Source organism: Zeugodacus cucurbitae, chromosome 2 (genome assembly GCF_028554725.1).
Source record: "Zeugodacus cucurbitae isolate PBARC_wt_2022May chromosome 2, idZeuCucr1.2, whole genome shotgun sequence".
Taxonomy (NCBI): domain Eukaryota; kingdom Metazoa; phylum Arthropoda; class Insecta; order Diptera; family Tephritidae; genus Zeugodacus; species Zeugodacus cucurbitae.
In genome coordinates, this window is record NC_071667.1 from 41312246 (window position 1) to 41333122 (window position 20877).

At 33.1% G+C, this 20877-nt stretch overlaps 1 protein-coding gene and 1 long non-coding RNA gene across 2 annotated transcripts; both read right to left on the reverse strand.

The window, feature by feature from the left end:
• Positions 1-3725: 3725 nt before the first annotated feature.
• Positions 3726-5541, reverse strand: LOC105220409 (uncharacterized). Its single transcript, XM_054235988.1, has 4 exons — positions 4476-5541; positions 4142-4416; positions 3925-4084; positions 3726-3863 (listed from the first exon to the last, which is right to left on the reverse strand). Exons 1-4 carry the CDS (start codon positions 4525-4527, stop codon positions 3781-3783), a joined length of 570 nt encoding a protein of 189 aa, XP_054091963.1. The 5' UTR covers positions 4528-5541; the 3' UTR covers positions 3726-3780.
• Positions 5542-8097: 2556 nt separating this feature from the next.
• Positions 8098-9724, reverse strand: LOC105220410 (uncharacterized). Its single transcript, XR_852334.3, has 4 exons — positions 9525-9724; positions 9080-9463; positions 8880-9018; positions 8098-8822 (listed from the first exon to the last, which is right to left on the reverse strand). It is a non-coding gene; the product is annotated as an uncharacterized LOC105220410 (long non-coding RNA).
• Between the last annotated feature and the right edge of the window lie 11153 nt (positions 9725-20877).

Below are 20877 nucleotides of genomic sequence, written 5' to 3' on the forward strand. Positions count from 1 at the left end.
TTGTGCAAAATTCTGCATCGCTATCTTTACTAGTGCTTACTTTATATATTGTAAAGTAAACGATTCAGATCGACTTAAAATTCTGGTATATAGGAAGTAATCGTGGTTGTGAAGCGATTTGGGCTATTTTCACAACATATCATTGGGATGTAAAGAAACTATTACAAACCAAGTTTCATTGAAATCGGTCGAGTAGTTCCTGAGATATGGTTTTTGACCCATAAGTGGGCGATGCCACGCCCATTTTCCATTTTGTAAAAAAATCTGAGTGCAACTTCAATCTGCCATTTCTTATGTGAAATTTAGTGTTTCTGGCGTTTTTCGTTATTGAGTTAACCCACTTTTAGTAGTTTTCAACATAACCTTTGTATTGGAGGTGGGCCAATCCGATTTCCTCCATTTTTGGACTGTATAAGGTAGTATTTAAAAGAAACGACTCTAGAAAGTTTCCTTTATATACCTTTAGTAGTTTGCGAGATATGTACAAAAAACTTAGTAGGGGGAGGGGCCACGCCCACTTCCCCAAAAAAATTACATCCACATATGCCCCTTCCTAGTGCGATCCTTCATACCAAATTTTACTTCCATAGCTTTTTTAGAGCTTAGTTATGGCACTTTAAGTGTTTTCGGTTTTCGCCATTTTGTGGGCGTGGCAGTAGTCCGATTACCCCCATTTTCGAACTTAACCTTCTTATGGTGCCAAGGAACACGTGTTCCAAGTTTCATTAAGATATCTCAATTTTTACTCAAGTTACAGCTTGCACGGACGGACGGACAGACAGACATCCGGATTTGAACTTTTCTCGTCACCCTGATCATTTTGATATATATAACCCTATATCTAACTCGTTTAGTTTTAGGACTTACAACCAACCGTTATGTGAACAAAACTATAATACTCTCGTAGCAACTTTGTTGCGAGAGTATAAAAAGGAGACTACATCTCTACGTTTATGCAACTGATCCAAAAAGACGCACTTCGCGGACCACATCTTTAAAACTACCGTCCTACAACTATTATTATACAATATTGGAAAATTTAAACCAAACCATCGCCGAGCAGGAAAGGGTAATCGGGAGGCAAGAAGAGTTACTACAAACACAACAACAAGAAAAACAATAACAACAAGCTCAACACCTACTACAACTACAAATGAACCAACAACAAATGCAACAACAGTTCTACAAATTCCACATATCACCAAGAGACATCATGGATCAATTCCGAAGAATGAAGCCACTAGATGACCACCACAAACCAAAAGCGTTTATCAAAGCAGTCGAAACCAACATTTCTCTCTGCGGCACATACCAGGAATTAATCCATCACTGCAACATTATTAACAATGAAAAAATACTGGGCACCGCTGGAAAAAGAACGAGAGAGCTAGAGGACAACCTATAGTGGAAAACAATCAAAACCAAAATTCTACAAGGATCTCGTCCAAGGAAAACTTACGCAGAGGTATTTAACTATTGTAGGACGGTCAAAGTATAGACATCGAAAATATATCGATAAAAACAAAGCAAATTACGAAGGCTACAAGTAAAATTATAGATTTTATGAACATAATAAAATTTTAGACAATAGACAAACCAACATCAATAACAAACAACCAAATAGACGAAACAATTACAACAATCGGAATAATTACGATTACGGGTACAACAATTATACAAATAAAATACAACCAAATTTACCGAGACAAACTAAAAGTTCCCATATGAGTGTTGATTACAATCCAAGCACAAGTCGTTTATCCAATAATTCAAATTTGATGGAAATTGACATTGGTGAAGAAAAAGAAGTAAATTTTTTAACACCGCCTCAAACTCTCAACTCCCCATAATAACAGTAACAATAGGAAATCACAGAATTAAATGCCTAATAGATACAGGTTCAACAACTAGCATCATAAAACCAAACGCTCTATTCGAAAATTTTCAAAAGGAAAAACTTGCCAAACCATTTTGCTATGGAACAATCAGCGAAATCAAATATAAAATTGTAACACCTTTTCCGAAAGAATTTAACGTCTTAGGTACTTTATCATGGAAAATAATAGATTTTGATAGCAACAAATACGAAGCTATTATAGGGAAAAATTTTCTTATGAATCATTTAAATATCGAAGAAAGCCAATCGATAAAAGATTTATTAGAAGAATTTAACGAATTATTTTTCAAAGAGGGAGACAAACTTTCTTTTACTCATGAAATTAAACATCAAATTATTACAAAAAACGATATACCTATTTATTCGAGAATTCACAGGTATCCACAAATTCATGAATTAGAAATTCAAAAACAAATAAAACAAATGTTAGAACACAATATAGGCTGACTTCCTAAACGTCCGTATGCAAAGTTTTTATGCCGAATAAATACATACTCAATACTTTGCAACGTTGCTTCTTCTAAACTTTGTATAAATGAACTTTGTAACACTGTTGCGTTTAGGCACATCTCTAATGCGCAAAAAATGGCCAAACAAAATATTTTGTTAGAAGAAATTTTTAATTTAATTGATTTTCATGAATCAAATTCGTTGTGATATCAAAAATACTTTTACAAAAACGTAAAAAATTAGCTGCATTATTAGTGCAGAAAAATGTGCCAAGGAGAAGTATACCAAAAAACAAAAAATTTTTGGAAACCATTATCGAGATGCCAAATGACGTGTTTTATAGTCATTTCAGAATGCAAATCTCAACTTTCGCGGTAAGAAATGTTATTGCGTTATTTGAAATATATTATTATTACTTCATTTTCTAGAAATTATATTGTATGCTCGAACCATTATGGAATAAGTTGCCTAATAAAAATAATATAAAACTTGTTATATTATAAAAATAGTAAAAAAGGTAAAATTTCCTTACGTTTCTTCTTCGGTCGCCATTGTAGAATAGAATTGTAGAATAAATGTATCAACAATGTTAGTGATGCGCCAATTGCTTTTTTCTGCGCATTTATCAGGCAGGGTTGCTATTAGAATACGATACTTTGTCAAAGTTTTAGCAACTGCGTTTGGGAATGTAATACATTGTTCGATTGCAAAGCAAAATACATTTAGGAAGTCAGCCATAATTAGAGAACGCAACTCTTCTAACAACAGTTAATTATGGATTGTCCCCAAAAAAGCCGATGCATCCGGAAATAAAAAATGTCGTATCGTTGTCGATTACAGGAAACTCAATGAAATGACTATTAGCGATAAATTTCCGATACCTCATATCGATGGTATCATGGATAAATTAGGAAGAGCACAATACTTCTCCTCTATCGATATCACGAAAGGTTTTCATCAAATCCCAGCCAGCATTTACTATCAATTTTTAATGGAAAATTACTCATTTTCAATAGTAAAATTGATAGAAAACAGTCAATTTCTTTATCAATATTCATTGTAAATTGACTGTTCCCTCGGGAGAAAATGGTCGAACAAAATTAAATGATTTTGATTGAGTAATTTTCAGGGTCAATTTCTAGTCAATTTCCAGTCATTTTATTATAAATTTCGATTCAATCGATCAATGAATTTCTAGTCAATTTACAGTCATTTTATTATAAATTTCGATTGTTTTTCCAGTCAGTTTTCAGTCATCTTATTAATCAATATTCATTTCTTGGTTTATTTTTAAATTCAAATTTATTTATATTTTAAATTAATTCATTAACATGTTTTTCCTTACAGCTCAATACAATCATTTATTTTCAGACAACAGCCGAAAGCCTATGATGCTAGCGCTGCGTACTTTAGTTTATTTAATAATTTGTTTATTATGTAAGCTTTAATAAAATAAAAAAAAAATTTTCAGACAAAGGTAGACGGCGTTTTTTTACTCTTTCGTTTGCATAAATATCTAAAGAAAGAGAAAAGAAATGTAGTTATTAAAGAATTAATGCAATATAAAATAATATTACTTTTTATTATTGTTGTAACCAAACATTTTTCCGCGCTTGGCTTATCTGCCGTGCCTCTCCACGAAAAAGACATTGCCAACTCGTCTGAAAAAATACGCCTGATTGCTGCTCTTAGAAAAGGGGTTGACGCTTCACCCCCAGTCTTCTTAATATATAGTTTCTATAAATAATTCTTTGTTATACATTTGTAACTGGTAAAAACAACAAATATACATACAAATTTCTCCAACAACTCTGGCTTTTGTAAAAGCTGTGCTTCGAAATCGTCAAGATCCTTCTTATGGTAAAATGGTAGTTGGTCGAATTGTGGGCTTTGACTTTCAGAGGGTTTTCCCCAGTTTTCCAATTTGACCGCAATAACTTCCTCTGTCAGCTTCAACAAATTTATTTTCTTTAGCTCCTTCACTTCTGTCTTTAAAGCCCGCACTTCCATCGTCAACTCCGCTATTAAATTTTTAAGAGACTGTTGGTCTGTGCTGTCTAGATTTTGATCTGAAAACATAAAGTTAAATAAAAATGAAGAAAATTTAAAGGGTTTTATTTGGACTTACATATTATTTGGCTGCTGTTAGGTTCATATCCATAATTATTTATAGAGCTCATGATGTCAATTAGTTAATTAGTGGTGTGAAATAAAATTCACTTCTAGAAGATTCATTCAAACATATAATCTTGGAAGTTATTTTTTCTTTTGTAAATTAATTAATTACTTAATTAATTATTAATAATTATTAATATTAATAATTAATTACTTTAAAAGTATGTTTTATTTTACTTATTTCACGCACTAGAGAGCTGTTGCTTTGGAGATGAACTATATGGAAGTGAGAAATGCATGCATTATTTTGTCACAAAAAAAATATTTTGATGTTGTTAACTGTATACTCATAACGGGATCACGAAACAACACAATTGATATTTAATCAACTTGCTGAGCATTTTTTGATACTTGTACATTTTGTTATTGTAAACGGCAAATTTATCAAAAAACAATCACCAAGAACAATCAATGATACGTAAATACGTAAATGATACGTAAATCACCATACAATCAACTCAATGCTATCTGGGAATATTGGTGGACGAAAACGAAAGAAAGAAAACAGCGTTCTCCCCTGCAAGACAGGTACCGGCGAATTCTTCTGTGAAATGCCAGGGAGTGGTACTAGCAGTTTCAATGAAAGTTTCTATGCCATTCTTAAGGGCGAATTGACAAAAGTACCCAAAACTATTGTGTACGTGTGATCGTTCATCCCTTTCTTGCACATTACAATTATCATTTAACAATTTATATATACCTCTTGCACAATTCTGGTACAATCACGGATGAAAGACCCAAAACTGCGAACCAAAACTACATGTGCACTTTCAGTACTGTTCTTGGTACTATTACGGATGAAATACCCAAAACTGCGAACCAAAACTAGACGTGCACTTTCTGTACTGCGACCCCCAAAAGCCCTGAAATTATAACCTATAATTAGGTGTTTATTATTATATTTACTTTATAAATGTATTATCGTACTACACTATATACATATGTAAAACGTATTGAATAGTTGAACAATTTTTGCTATCTGACAAAGACTGGAGGAAGAGTGGCAAATGTCAAATACCCCGAGCGGCAGGGCCGTCTTAAACCAAGCTGGGGCCCTTGGGCACACAAGAATTCGGGGCCCTTTTTGAAAGTAAAAAAATCGACTTATACTAAATTTTTTTTACATTTAATAAAGGTAATCAAATACAATATTATATAAGTGTCATTAATAATGATGCGTGTAGGTGTGTGTATGATTACGATATTAAGATAACGATTTCTTTCGGGATTTCTGTTGAGCAAAATCCTCTTTATATCGTTAAAGTCAATTTTTTGAAGGATATCACTTTCTATGCACATAATTGACAAACTACTCAGTCGTTCTTGTAACATTGTTGTTCGCAATTCCTTTTTTATTCTCTTAAGCTGCGAAAATGACCGCTCTCCACTACAATTGGTAACCATAAGACAAAGGAATATTCTAGTAGCAATTTTTACGTTTGGAAAAGTTCCTTCCAATTTATCTGATTTTATTAGGTTATGTAAGTTTGAGATATTTAAATCCGCTGATTGCTTTGCTGTGTTTTTTAAATATTGGTTTAAATGAAAACATTCTGTTTTGAGCTCATCTGCATTAATGTCTTCATGACAAAATTCTGAAAATTCTTTGCATTTCTTGATCAACTCGCCAGATTCAATTGTTGTTAACTGACAAAGAAAACTAAATCGACTATAAATTTCTTAGTATGCTGCCGAACGTTTTTTAAATGTGTATTTAATGTGTCAATTATGGGAATGAAAGTATCTACACGAAACTTATCCTTGCCTCTCAACTGTGCAGTCTCTGATGATCCTTCAAAAAAAGTGATGCTTGTAACTGATCAGAGATTCATAAAGTTTCGTTACAACATCCATGGTCAGGGTGCTATTCTCTAAACTTAGGCTTGTTTTATTCATAATTCCCAAAAGATCATTCCAAATTTCCGTTAGAAGAGCGGCCCCAAATTTTTCCATTTTTTTCTAGGCTTTGGGCTTCCTTTCTAGTGTCTCCTGGTTGATTGGTGTCACTATCGATTGAAGACAATACTTCAGAAATATTTAAATAACTATTTTGCAAAGCATTAATAGCTTTGGCACGTGCAGACCATCTAGTTTCCGAAAGAGACTTTAGGACTCTATTTGCTCCTAAATGCTCTGTCAAAATTTTCCATCGTTTTGTCGAAGCTGAGAAAAAATTGAAAATTTAACAATTTTTGTACAAATTGAAAGAATGATACCGCTTCAGTAACACACTCAACAGCCTGAACACCCACTAAATTTAGCGAATGTGCCGCACATGGAACGTAAATCGCAAATTCGCAAATTTCTTTTATTCTTGACTGAACACCAGAGTACTTTCCAGACATATTTGATGCATTGTCATAGCTCTACCCGCGACAATCTTTTATAGGAATATCAAGGCTTTCAAAAAAGTTTAAAATGGTATCTGCAATATATTGCGCATTATGTTTATCCATAGGCAAAAATCGCATAAATCTCTCAATAGGCTGTCCGTCTGTTACGTATCTAACTATGAAAGTTAGTTGGTCAACTTGGGACAGATCTGGCGTAGAATCTACGCTAATAGAATAGTATTTTGCTGATTTAAGTTCTTTGACAATGGTTTTCAAAACTTGCTGCCCCATTAAATTAATAAATTCATTACAAATATTTGCCGATAAATATGATGTATGTACTTCCTTTTCCACGATTTCAGAAAGAAAAGGATCAAATTCACTAATCAGTTCTAAGCATCCCAAATAATTCCCATTATTTTGCGATCCTAATGTCTCATTATCGCCAAGAAAAGCCTCTTGAAGCCAAAAATTTCACTACCGCAAAAATCCTCCTAAGCACATTCTTCCAATAGTTAATTTCTGTATTATATTGGGACTGCAACTCAGTATCAATTCGTCCAGTAGTTTTCATTCTTACAACATAATTCATCATAAATTCCCTGTGCTGTACTTATATGCTTCCAATCTTTATATCCATTAGGAGAACTTAAATTATGTCCAGTACCAGTAGTGGTATTAAATAGACGGCAGCAATAACAGTATACAGATTTCTTTGCTGGTGAATAAAGGAGCCATTTTCTCACCATTCGTCAATTTACGAGTAAAAATATTTTTAGTTAAGTATCTAGTTTTCGTTTTACCCTTTGAATCTGGAAAACTTGTAGAAGTTTCAGAGAAGTCACTATTTATATTTTGGAAAAATTCGAATCCAAATATCACGGACTTCTTCCGGTAAAATATCTTCACAGTAAGTACCAGGGTCAGGAGACGCAGTTACATTTTCTAAGCTTGTAGTTATTAATTCACAGTGGCTTGAAGTCGATGGTTCAGCATCTAATGTATGTTTGTCATTTTCGTCACATGTAACCTCTTTTTCCTGGAGACATTCAGAGGTACTTTTGTCTTGCGGTGATGAGAATGAATAATCCCTCGCCTTATTCGTTTCTTCAACCGTAAAAAACGAAGTGAGCTTTGGAAGTTTTTCCGTTGTTTCTTTTTGAGCTGTAACTTTTTTTCTTTTTTGTGAACCACTTAAATATGTTCTTTTCGACATAATGAAATTGTTCAAAAATGAACATGTACGTTGATACCAAGGGGCATTCAGTACGCATCAATATATTTAGTTTTATTACACTTAAGAATATTCAATATATTAGATAAGATATGAAACTGAGTAATTCTCACTATTTTAAAAACACATACAGTCCACTAATATTGAATAATTACTTTTTTTCTCGCAATATGTTGTCTTCGCCAATGCTGAGGCAGTACAAAGTAAATACATAAACAAACACTTAAATAAATAATGCTTGCATGGGTACTCACATTAAAACAAAGGTCACATAACATAGGTTCAAACAATAACCAACACATGAACATGCACACATACACATATATTAATATAGTTAAGATAGTTATTAAAATTGTATTATCATTCTGGGCTTGACTTTAGAATCGGAGTGATTGCGTGAGTGATCGCTAGATGGTGTACTTAGTAAATTAGGTAGGATGTGTTCGGAAATATACCCTCTGATGAGATTATTAATTTGTGAAAAAAGTGTAATATGCCCGACAAAAATGTGTGAGAGAAATTGTCGGTCCTTCGGGGCCCCCTGTGACCTGGGGGCCCTGGGCACGGGCCCCGTGTGCCCTTATGGTGAAGACGGTAATGTCGAGCGGCCTGGAAGTGTAAGCTGCGCACATTATGTGAGGACTCTTTTGGTTTCTTTATAAGTTTTTGTAAGATCTGTTCTTTCATTAATTTCACTAGTACTAGATTCATCCAATTTCTGAGAGGAGGGTTTCTATAAAATATAAAGTAAAACTTGAATTTTTACAACATTAAAGTTGGTAATAATTACCTTATGTTATATATTCTAAATATAGCACGGACAACGTTCAAGTCATAACATCCATGCTCTTACTGTAGTATTTCCATTGAACTAATTTCGGTGAATCCATGTCTTTGTAAAGCGATACAACAACGTTATGATTGTCCTCCTAATTCAACATACAAGAAGTTTTTAAATTTCTTTGATCACAAACATTCACTTAAATTTACCCTTTAATTACTGAGTTTTAGCTGCTAACGGCACGACCAACTGAGGTAATTAAAAATACTGCAACTGCTTTGCCTTCTAGCTCATTGGCAAAACCCAGTTTACACACGTCGCGATGATAAACGGTTACAAAAGCACCTAAACCATGTGGTTTCAGTTCTTCCCGGGCTTGTGTTGAGCAGAAGGTTTAATTGCACGTAAAAAAGTGACATTAAACCTAATATCTGGTGTGTAAATGATTTGCCTTCGATGTAGCAGCGTTTGCATTCATAGTTCTGGATTTGCTTGCAGCACATATTCCATCGCTTCGAAAGTTCTACACTGCTACCATAAGTGACACCAATTAAGTTGCGTACCATTGACGCGCCGAATGAGGTTTGAAATATCTGTATGGAAAGTTTTAGAAATTAAGGCAAGATAATATTATTATATTCAACAATTATTTACGTATTCAATGGTTTCGCCCTTGATGTTGACCATTATTGGCGTAGCTTCTATTGCGTGCTTCGAATTGACAGTGCAATGAAGTATTATTGTATCACCCTTGTTTAAGACAAGCTGAACACCAAGCTTGACTGAGAACTATTGCATTCTAAATTTATTTTCATTTTGACACTGCTTAAATACAATTTTTGAATATATCTTAAGAACTAATTATATGTGTATGTGGGTATGTCTATATGTATATTTTATATGTTGTACGATAAGGGGTTATTTCAAATGCACACAAGCAATTGCCCAAATGTATTTTTATAACCAATAGGTTATCTTGTGCATACAAATATGTTTGTTTATTAATAGTTGAGTGCATGCGTGCCTCATATAAGTGTATGTGTGTTGCATGTATGCGTGCAACATATAATGTATGTTTGTTGCATATTAATGCATATATGTATGTTTATGTGGTTTCTTTTATATGCAATGATTTTAACATACATATATTTATGAACATTCTGCCAGGGGCCAAAGTTGTATCTTAACTTTACTTGTATATTATGGTTTATTATTAATATTTTTTTAATTATGTCTAACTGGAAGTTCAAATGGAATAGTCACAGTTGTTGTTACACATTTGGATCTTATTTATAAAATAGTAATTATTAATGCTATTATCAAAACTAATGTTAGCGAAACGTTACCACTTATGTGATGAAAATTTATTCCTTTTAATTATATATTTTATATTTTCTGTTGTGAGGAGTTCTATTTGTTGTATAAGATGTACGAAAGGTTTTATTTTGTAGTATTTTTTGTTATTCTCTATGTCAGCAAACTTGTAACATGATTTGCTTCCTCTGTTCTACTGCTGTTTGTTACCTCCAGTGGGCATAATTTGTGAACAGGCCGTTTAAGTATGCCATTTTGTAATTTTAGAGTTACAACTCTTACATTTCCATCCTTTCCTGGATGAGTTTCAATAACTTTTCCTAATGGCCATTTGGCTGGATGAGTTTCTTCATCTTTAATAATAACTATTTGTCCTTGTACGAATTTGCTTGTTTGGTTCTCCACTTCATGCGTTGTTGCAACATTACAACATATTCGCTTTCCCATCGTTTCTAAAAGTCTTTTTTAAGTTTTTGTATTAATTTCCATCTATCTAATGAACCTATTTGGTTATCATTAATTGCTTCAGGACAATCTATTATTCTATTAAAAAATGGCCAGGCGTTAATACGTCTATATCGCTATCACTATCTATCGAACATAGAGGTCGTGAATTCAGTACTGCATCAATCTGTGATAGCAAAGTAATCATTTCTTCAAATGTCAACTTACTTTCGCCTATCACTCTTTTTAAATGATATTTCACCGACTTCATTCCTGCCTCCCAAATTCCTCCGAAGTGAGGAGCTGCCGGGGGCACGAAATGCCATTGAATTATATCTGTTTCTAATATGGGAGCTACGGTGGAATTATTTTTGATTGCCATTTTAAAATCTCGGTATAATCTTCTACAAGCTTCGACAAAATTAGTTCCATTGTCCGAGTATAAATGTTGACTTTTACCTCTTCTAGCAAAAAATCTTTTCAAAGCAGCTAGGAACGCTTCGGTTGTTAAATCACTAACTGCTTCTAAATGAATAGCTTTTGATGTCATACAAACAAATACAGCTATATATCCTTTAAATGTTTTTTGTCCTCTTCCTTTTGAACATTTCATATGAATCGGTCCTGCATAGTCTATACCAACGTGTGTAAATGAAATTGACATAGATACTCGGAATTCTGGAAGATTTCCCATTAATTGTTTTGCTACTTCTTTGCGGTAACGTACGCATCGACTACAAGTTCGAATTGTCTCTTTTATGGAATTCTTCAATTCAACAATCCAGTAATTCCTTCTAATCATTGATTCCATTAACTTGTTTCCTCCATGTAAGGTTATTTTATGAATATTTTCAATTATTAATGATGACAAATGTGACTTATTTAATATTATTGGGTGCATTTGATCAAATTGAAGATTTGCATTACCCAATCTACCTCCTACACGAAGGATTCCCTTATTATCCAAAATTCGATTTAAACTTGCAATGCTACTTTTATGATTAATTTCTTTGTTGATTTCTAAACTCTGAATTTCCTCTCTAAATTGTAATTTTTGTTGATATCTTATTAACATCTCTTTAGCTTCTTTCATTTCTGATTATACTAAGTATTCAGGGCATTTTTTCCCTCTTATTCTTTTAATAAATCGCAAAATATAAGCGACTACCCTTATTAATTTGCTTAAACTAGAATATTTTAGTATTACCTTATCCAAGAAATGTATTTCTTTTGAGGTTGTCACATACATATGTTGCATAGATTTGAATAATCTTCATTGGCCAATGATGTTCCTCTTCTCGCAACCATTTTACGATTCCACCATAGATCGTGTTCTATTAGTTTATTCGCCAGTACCCCTCTGGATGCTGCATCAGCCGGATTGTCCTTTGTTCCAACGTGTTGCCATTTCGCATTGGAAGCAAGTGTTCTAATAAATCTGTCTTTACTTTGGCAATTATTTATCCATGCTAACGTTATAGTTGAATCGCTCCAAGCAAATATTTTTATTTCTCTGTTGATGACTGTTTTTATCCTTTGCAGCAATTTAGCAAGTAGGTGAGCTGCGCATAGTTCCAGTTTTGGTAACGTTTTTTTATTTTTAATTGGATTCACTTTAGTTTTACCAGCAACAATTGTTATAACTGATCCAACTTTAGCATATACAACTGCTGCATAAGCCTTCCCTGAAGCATCTGCGAATCCATGTAGTTCAAATTTAAAGTTGTTTTTAGTTTCAAACCATCTAGGAATTTTTATTCGTTTTATCTCTGGTATATGCTGCATAAACTCTTGCCATTCTTTTGTTAAATTCTCGTCAAGTAATTCGTCCCAGTTGAGTTTCATCAGCCAAAGTTTCTGTATAAATAACTTTGCTATAACGGTTATTGGTGAAAGCCATCCCATTGGGTCGAAAATTCGCGGTAAATCAGACAAAGCTTGTCTTTTTGTAACTAGCTTTTGCGTTGAAAGATTCGTATTAAATCCAAACATGTCTTTGGTAGGATCCCATTGAATACCCAATGTCTTTATTGTTTCGTCTTCTGCTATTTTTATTACTTCATTTGCTTTATTTACTGGCATTGTTGCTATGATTTCACTGTTGTTTGACATCCACTTCCTTAAGTGGAATCCATATTTTTGTAGTTGTTTCGATATTTCATACTGAATGGCCTTACATTCATCTATTGAATCTGCTCCTGTCATTAAATCGTCCCTGTAGAAGTCATTTTTAATGATGTTTGAAAGCAAATAGTTGTCGGACTCGCATAATTTGGGAATTTCTTGTAAAGTTCTCGTTGCCAAGAAAGGAGCTGATGCTGTCCCATATGTAACTGTTTGTAGTTTGTATTCTTCTATCGGCTCTCCTTTTGTTTCTCTCCACAATATACGTTGGTAATCTTGATCACTATCTGTTATTTTAATTTGTCGAAACATCTTTTCAATATCACTTGTCAGTACATATTGCCAAAGTATCCATTTGATTATTATGTCAAATATGTATATCTTTTTGAAGTCTCGGTCCTATGAAGAGGATGTCATTTAAACTACTTCCATTTGTAGTTTTTGCAGACGCATCGAAAACTACTCGTAGTTTAGTCGTTCTACTGTCTTCTCGAATTATTGCTTGATGTGGCAAATAGTATTTTCCGCATCTATTTTCACTTGCTTTTTCCATGTGGCCCATTTCTGAATATTCTTTCATAAATTGCACATATTGTTGTTTTAACTCGTCATTTGTAGCGAACCTTTTCTCAAGCTTAAGAAACCTCGCCATAGCTTGTTTGCGAGAATCGCCCAATTCTTTTTCTTGTTTAAAAGGTAGATTAACGACAAATGGATTATTTTCATCTCTCACTGTTGTTTTTTCAAAAAAATTTAGGCATTCATCATCATCTGCTGTATCTGCTGGAGTTGTTGTGTCTTCTATTCCCCAAAACTTCTCCAATGTTGTAGTAACCGCTGCTAAAATTCTATTGTTTTTTCTCGGTTGTTGTAAAACTCCCGACAATATCCAGCCCAATTTCGTGGCTTGACCTAGTATTCGATCCTTTTTAAATATGCTTTCTTCCAGTATGTCGGCATATATGTCACTTCCAATGACAATATCGATTCGATCCGATTTATTGAAATTGGGATCAGCTAAAGTGTAGTTTTTCAATTGTTCTACATCCCATTTAAACGTTTTGTCTGGTTGAGCACTCGCTAATTTCGGCAAAATTAGTGCTTCGACATTGTACGCCTCGCTGCTTAGGGATCTCGGCTTGATTTTAATGTTGGTTTTAAATTTGGACACTCCCACTGTGGTATTTCCTAAACCTTGTAGTTCAGTTACTTCTCTTCTTCTTGGTAAATGAAGTATTTGAGCTGCTTCTTCGGAAATAGTAGTCTTTTGCGATCCTTGATCGATTAGAGCTCGCAATGTCACATACTCTCCATTTGCTGCCTTCACCCTTATCCGTGCTGTTGCTAGGAGTATCGCCGTTTCCGAATGTTTCGTCATCATTGTGGAAGATGTTTTTGTGATATTTTCTTCACTTTCTCCTTTTCCTTTTTGGAATTCATTGAAGTGCAATAACTTATGATGATTCCTTTCACACTTATTGCATTTCTTGTTATTATTACATTTGCCTTCATATACGTGATCAAGGCAAATATAGCATAGCTTGTTGTTTGTTATGAATCTTCTTCGATTCATCGTAGTCAATGTCTGAAACTTTCTGCATTCACCAATTTGATGCCCAGGAACCTTGCAGTATACACAATTTTTTTGTGCCGGTGTTCGTTGTGGCTGCTTTTGATTATTCCATTTAGATGGTTTTCTGTCTTGTATTGCTTCTAGAGCTTGATATTGCTGCTCCAGAAAACTGAAGACGTCATCTAGGCTTTGTATATCCCTACTATTTTTTACGTTTTGCTCATATAAAAGTAGACTTTCTTTGTCTAGTTTTCGAACCACTATCCGAGCTATGATGGCTTGTTCGTCCTTTAAATTTAGATTTAGTCCTTTTAAAGCATAAATGCATTCTTTGGTATACCACCAACAGCTAACAGCTGCTTCATGCTTGCTGCACTTTCTCCATTTGCTGTCGGTTGATCAAGTAGTCTGTCTACTTGTGCTGTGAATTGTAGCCTTCTATTCTCACATCTTTCCTTGAGAATTTGCCAAGCAGCTTCATAATTTGTTTCTGTTACTGGTAGATGTTGAATTAATCTACCAGCTTCTCCACCTAATGATGTCTTCAATCGGAACATCCTTTCCACTTCAGTAAAGTGCTTCGTATCATACACCAAACTTTTAAAAATATCGTGGAATGACGACCATTGTTTCATTTCTCCATAAAACATCGGAATTTTAATTTCCTGCAGTTTAATATTAGAACACATTGTTTGTGTTGTATTATAATTTTTTAATTTCTCCGTTATTCTTGCGGTGATAATTTTATAATCTTGACGAATTTCATCTATTTGTTCCTCGAAAGAGTCTTCAGTTGTTTCCACTAATTTGATATTTTGAGTTTCAAAATATGCTTCTTCAACATTCTTAAATTGTATTTCAAGCTTAATTTTGAATTCTCTCATTTGCTCGAGAGAATTCAATTCATTTTCTTGAATTTCATCAAGTGTGTTCTTGAGCTTTTTTGCTCGACGTTGATATTTTCTTTCAACGCCAGAAGCAACTTCAGGTGGTTCGATCTGAATAGTTTGTGGCATAGATTCTATTTGCCCCTTGCTGCTCACTGCTAACAGACTTTCGGCAGTACTTTGAATTCTTAAATTCTGAATAGAATTCTCCATAGTTTGCATTACATGCTCGTAGTAATTCTTCGCAATGTATTCCTCTGCTTCTTGACTTTTCTTAGCCATTATTTTGCTATGATTTGCAGTAAACTCTTTCATAACAGTCTGAATATGATCCATATATTCTAGACATGAAGCCTTTCTTATCTTTCCGCTGAGAATTTTCTGCTCCTCCAGCGCAGCTAGATCGCCTAAAGCTCCAGTTACCGATGCTTGACTTGACTCAGCTTCGAAAAATTTGGCTTGGAAAACTTAGATGCAGTTATACTTCACACAACTTCAACTTCAGCTGTTATTATTATAGTTTCTGGGTAGAGTTGCCAGATGTTCAGATTTAGCTTTAAAACTAAGTTTTTTAAATTAAAATATCACCAAGATTGAAGATTTTAAAACTAGTATTCAAAAAAACTTCACTATTAGGAAATCTGTGAACACGTTAAGATTTTCTGTTTGAAAGAAAACTCTTTAATAAATACATATATGAATATAGCTTTGAGCAGAATAGCACAAAAGAAACGTGCACGCGTAGTTCAGTTTTTCGATATTTAGAATTGTTAGAAGATGTAATAAATTGGAGCCAGCCAAGCGTATAAATGATAGGTGAATAAATAATTTATTCAAATTGTATTTGAACATTTACAATCAATTTTTCATTACATAAATTCGCAAAATATTTTTTTCTGAGCAGATCACCACAAATTCTTGGAGAGATTCGCAATAGTTATGTTTCTGTTGCAAAAATTATCCTCATATCGAACCTATTTGATTTGATTTGTTTATTGCACTTAAAGTTAAATAAGTATTTGCGTTATAAATTAAATAAAAGATTTTTTTATTAAACACATTAAAAAATAATTGTTGTGAAAAAGGTATTTTCCTCTGAATTATCTTATTTTTTTCTTTATTTGAAGATTTATAAATATTAAAGATTAGAATTTTAACATATTTAATTTTAAACGAAAACATTCAGGCAACACTGGAATAGTGTCATAATGAGAATGAAAAGAGAAGCAGTGAGAGAGGGAGAGCAGTACAAATGTCAACGTAACTTGAAATTCTAAATTCAACAGACTTTCAAGTCAAGTCATGCGTTCGGTAATCAAATACATGCAAGGCCCATTAAACGGATCTTTTATGTGACAGTTCTCAAGTCTCTCTAGGTCAAGCCAAGCATCGGTAACTGGAGCTTAACTCCCTCTGTCGTGTTAGCAAGTTTTTAATATTTGCTGCTTTATAGATGGTGTTTGTAGATATTTTTTTTTTGCACTGTTCTTGTTGTTATAGCCACAAGGTCGCTTTTTTTTAACTTTTACGAAAAGTAAAAGAGGCTTCTAGTACGTGCACTTGCTCGATTCTTTTTCAAAAAGAGGATCGAAGGACCAAAATGTTTAAGACAAGCTGAGTTCAAATATCTCTTACCGCGGGTCGGGGAAAATATTCAAAACACCAAGCTTGACTGAGAACTATTTCATTCTAAATTTATTTTCATTTTGACACTGCTTAAATACAATTTTTGAATACATCTTAAGAACTAATTATATGTGTATGTGTGTATGTCTATATGTATATTTTATATGTTGCACGAAAAAGGGTTATTTCAAATGCACACAAGCAATTGCCCAAATGTACTTTTTATAACCAATAGGTTATCTTGTGCATACAAATATGTTTGTTTATTAATAGTTGAGTGCATGCGTGTTGCATATAGATGCATGCGTGCCTCATATAAGTGTATATGTGTTGCATGTATGCGTGCAACATATAATGTATGTTTGTTGCATATTAATGCATATATGTCTATGTGGTTTCTTTTATATGCAATGATTTTTAGATTTTTATGAGCAAGTCTCATATTACAATTTTGTTGCTAACCATTGCACTTGACATTTAGTGGAATGTATATACTTTTTATTTAATTTATTGCTTACATGTATATTTTTATGTATGAATGTATTTGTGTTAAAATATAATGTTCTACATATAATTCAATCTTAATGTAGTAAGACTTTCATGTTCATATATTTATGAACAACCCTCTTCAATTCTATTCAAATTCAAACTATTACCGATATTATGGTCAGTAAAATATTATAGACCCTACTTATACGGAAGAGAATTCGACCTAAAAACAGATCAACAAACCACTTAAATGGCTACAGAAGAAAAATTCTGGTAAGGATATAAACCCTAACACACAAAGAAGAACCAAAATTTATTAAAAGAAATTTAGAAAACGTACATACATCAAATATTAAATGTCCTTTTAAATTCGCAAACGACAATAACGACACCAGAAACTCTAACGACAACTAACATATTTTAAAACTAAATTCTATTTATTTCTGTATAATATACAATATATAATTTTAAAAAGAAGATAAAACAAAACATCCTTCCTTTTGAATTCCGAATATATATAACTTATATTTCCATCGATCGTCTCAATTTTAACAGATAAACACTTACCATTATTGAAAATGAAATAGTAAAAACATAAAACAATAATTACTTATCATGATCCATATCATAATTAAAATTAAAATAAAACAACGTTTGCAACGTTTCCTTTGTATAAACACTACTACTAAGCTATTGAAATCATATATTCCAAAACCCAAATTAAAACGTAAACAAATCACAAATTTATAAAACAAAAATATTTGAAATGAATTTACTGAATTAATTAAAATTTAATAAAATTATTATACATTTTTGTAACGAGATCCAGAAGAATCTCGAATCAAAGGATGGAGGAGTTACATGTTACAATGTTATCTCGATGTAAATGCAACATAATTAATAATTACGTTGCCTAATCTATTAGATTATAATAGATTAGAATCTGAACGTTGTTCCAAATCCCAACTAATTCCTGTTCCTTTAGCTGAATTACACATCCATAAAATGTGAGCGGTCATGCCACTTTTCTAGTCAACAGCTATTACATATGTAATATGCCGTTCTAAAAATCCAATCAGACAGTCTGAAGATTGGCGTCGCCGCGAAAGCACTAATACGGAAATTTACTCCGAAGAGTTTTTTTTCCGCTTGCTTGGCCCGTTTATATTGTGAATAAATTTACCAAATTCAATTTAAAGAATATTTTTTATTTTAAAATAAAAAAATTAACTCGGTCGAGAACCGAAAAGGTAACTCGGGCCAGTAAATTCATTTCAAATATTTTTTTTTATAAATTTTTAATTTGTTAACTTTTTAATTTGTGTTTTGGAATATATGATTTCAATATCTTAATAGTAGTATTTACACAAAAGAAGCGTTGTTTTATTTTAATATTAATTAATTCTTGTTTTATGTTTTAACAATTTCATTTTCAATAATGGTAAGTGTTTATCTGTTAAAATTGAGACGATCGATGGGAATATAAGTTATATATATTCGGAATTCAAAAGGAAGGACGTTTTGTTTTATCTTCTTTTTAAAATTATATATTGTATACTTGCAGACCCGGCCACACGTATTTACGTTATTAGTAAATCTTTCAATGCAGAGAAAAAATTCTTACGCATAGACGAAAACGTTATAGCCGATAAATTATAAAATGATTGATAGACATTATTGTAGATCTGTGTTAAGCGTAAATCATCATAATTTGTAAAACTTTGATTTTTTAAATCGTATATTGGAGAAAGTAACAAATGACTAAATTTCGTAGTTGGCTTTATCTTGCCTTTGGTGACGATATTGATTACCTTCTTCACAGTCTTGTTCTTTTGCAAAGTTTGATGTTGATTTATGTTACGCAGCATGATGACAACTCACACTAATTTTAATTGCAAGTGAGTGGGGATAGTCCAGCAATTTAAAATAGTCTGTGGGATAATTGAATACTTCATCCTGGTTTGTAGCTATGTCAACTCTCCTTTAACGAAATTCTAAATTGTCGCATTAAGATCAAAGAGATCCTTGTTTTTTACCACCAATATAGGTCATTCAATCAGCCATTTATGTTTATTATACATATTATGGTTTCATGTCAGGAAAAACACGATGAATAAGCTCCTCTTTCGAGGCCATGAAGTGACAGAAACCCGTTAAAAATGTTATTAATCCATCCAGGTGTCAACTGCGTCGCTACCATTTTCAACTATTTCTACAATCGCAGTATAATATTGTTGGAAAAACACTCGTATGTTATTTGTTAATTGGCGATTCTTTATGTGTCGCCACAAATTAGATGATTTTAGGAATGTGATTAGTTCGTCAGCAACAGTTGATCCAGGAATAGTATGGCGAAAATCACCTGCCAACAGAATCATGGCTTCACTAAAAATATTTTCGTTGTCGCGTAAATCTTTTAAAGTCCTGTGCAGTACCTCCAGCGACTTGAATATCTGGAAAATCTTCTTTATAGCTCTTTTTTGGCGATTTTGCAGACTGGTGACTCGTTGATTTGCAATTTTGGAGTAATTTCAAGGCCGAATTGCCGTTTGTCTGCCTACCTGTTACCAAGTTGCCCCTATTCCCATTATAACTGGGCATTGAAAATGAGTGAAATCGGTTCAGGAATTACCTCAACCCTCATGTACTATATATGCTGATTTTCGTTAGTCTATTGGACTTTATTTCAAATTGTGTGTAATACAATTACATCAATAAATTGCGAGAGTATAAAATGTTCGGTTGCCTTTCCCTACTTGTTACAAATTGTTTTGGGTTATCGACACAGCCTTATACAATTGAACAATGATCAAAATATTTTAACAAAGCAAAAATGACAACTTTCAAAATATTATTATTATACTCTCGCAACAAAAGTTGCTAAGAGAGTATTATAGTTTTGTTCACATAACGGTTGATTGTAAGTCCTAAAACTAAACGAGTTAGATATAGGGTTATATATATCAAAATGATCAGGGTGACGAGTCGAATCCAAATCCGAATGTCTGTCTGTCCGTCCGTCCGTCCGTGCAATGGATAACTTGAGTAAAAATTTAGATATCTTGATGAAACTTGGAACACATGTACCTTGGGACCGTGAGAGGGTTGTTTTCGAAAATGGGCAAAATCGGACCACTGCCACGCCCACAAAATGGCGAAAACCGAAAACACATAAAGTGTCATAACTAAGCCATAAATAAAGTTATAAAAGTAAAATTTGGAATAGAGGATCGCACTAGGAAGGGGCATAGTTGGATGTAATTTTTTTGGGAAACTGGGCGTGGCCCCGCCCCCAAATCGGTTATTTGTATATAACTCGCAAACCAATAAAGCTATATAAACCAAACTTTCTACAGTTCTCTTACGTACCCCACCACACACCATGAAAATAGTTGAAATCGGATAATAACCACGCCCACCTCCCATACAAAGGTTAGGTTGAAACTTACTAAAAGTGAGTTAACTCAGTAACGAAAAACGCCAGAAACACTAAATTTCACATAAGAAATGGCAGATGGAAGCTGCATTTAGATTTTTTTTTAAATGGAAA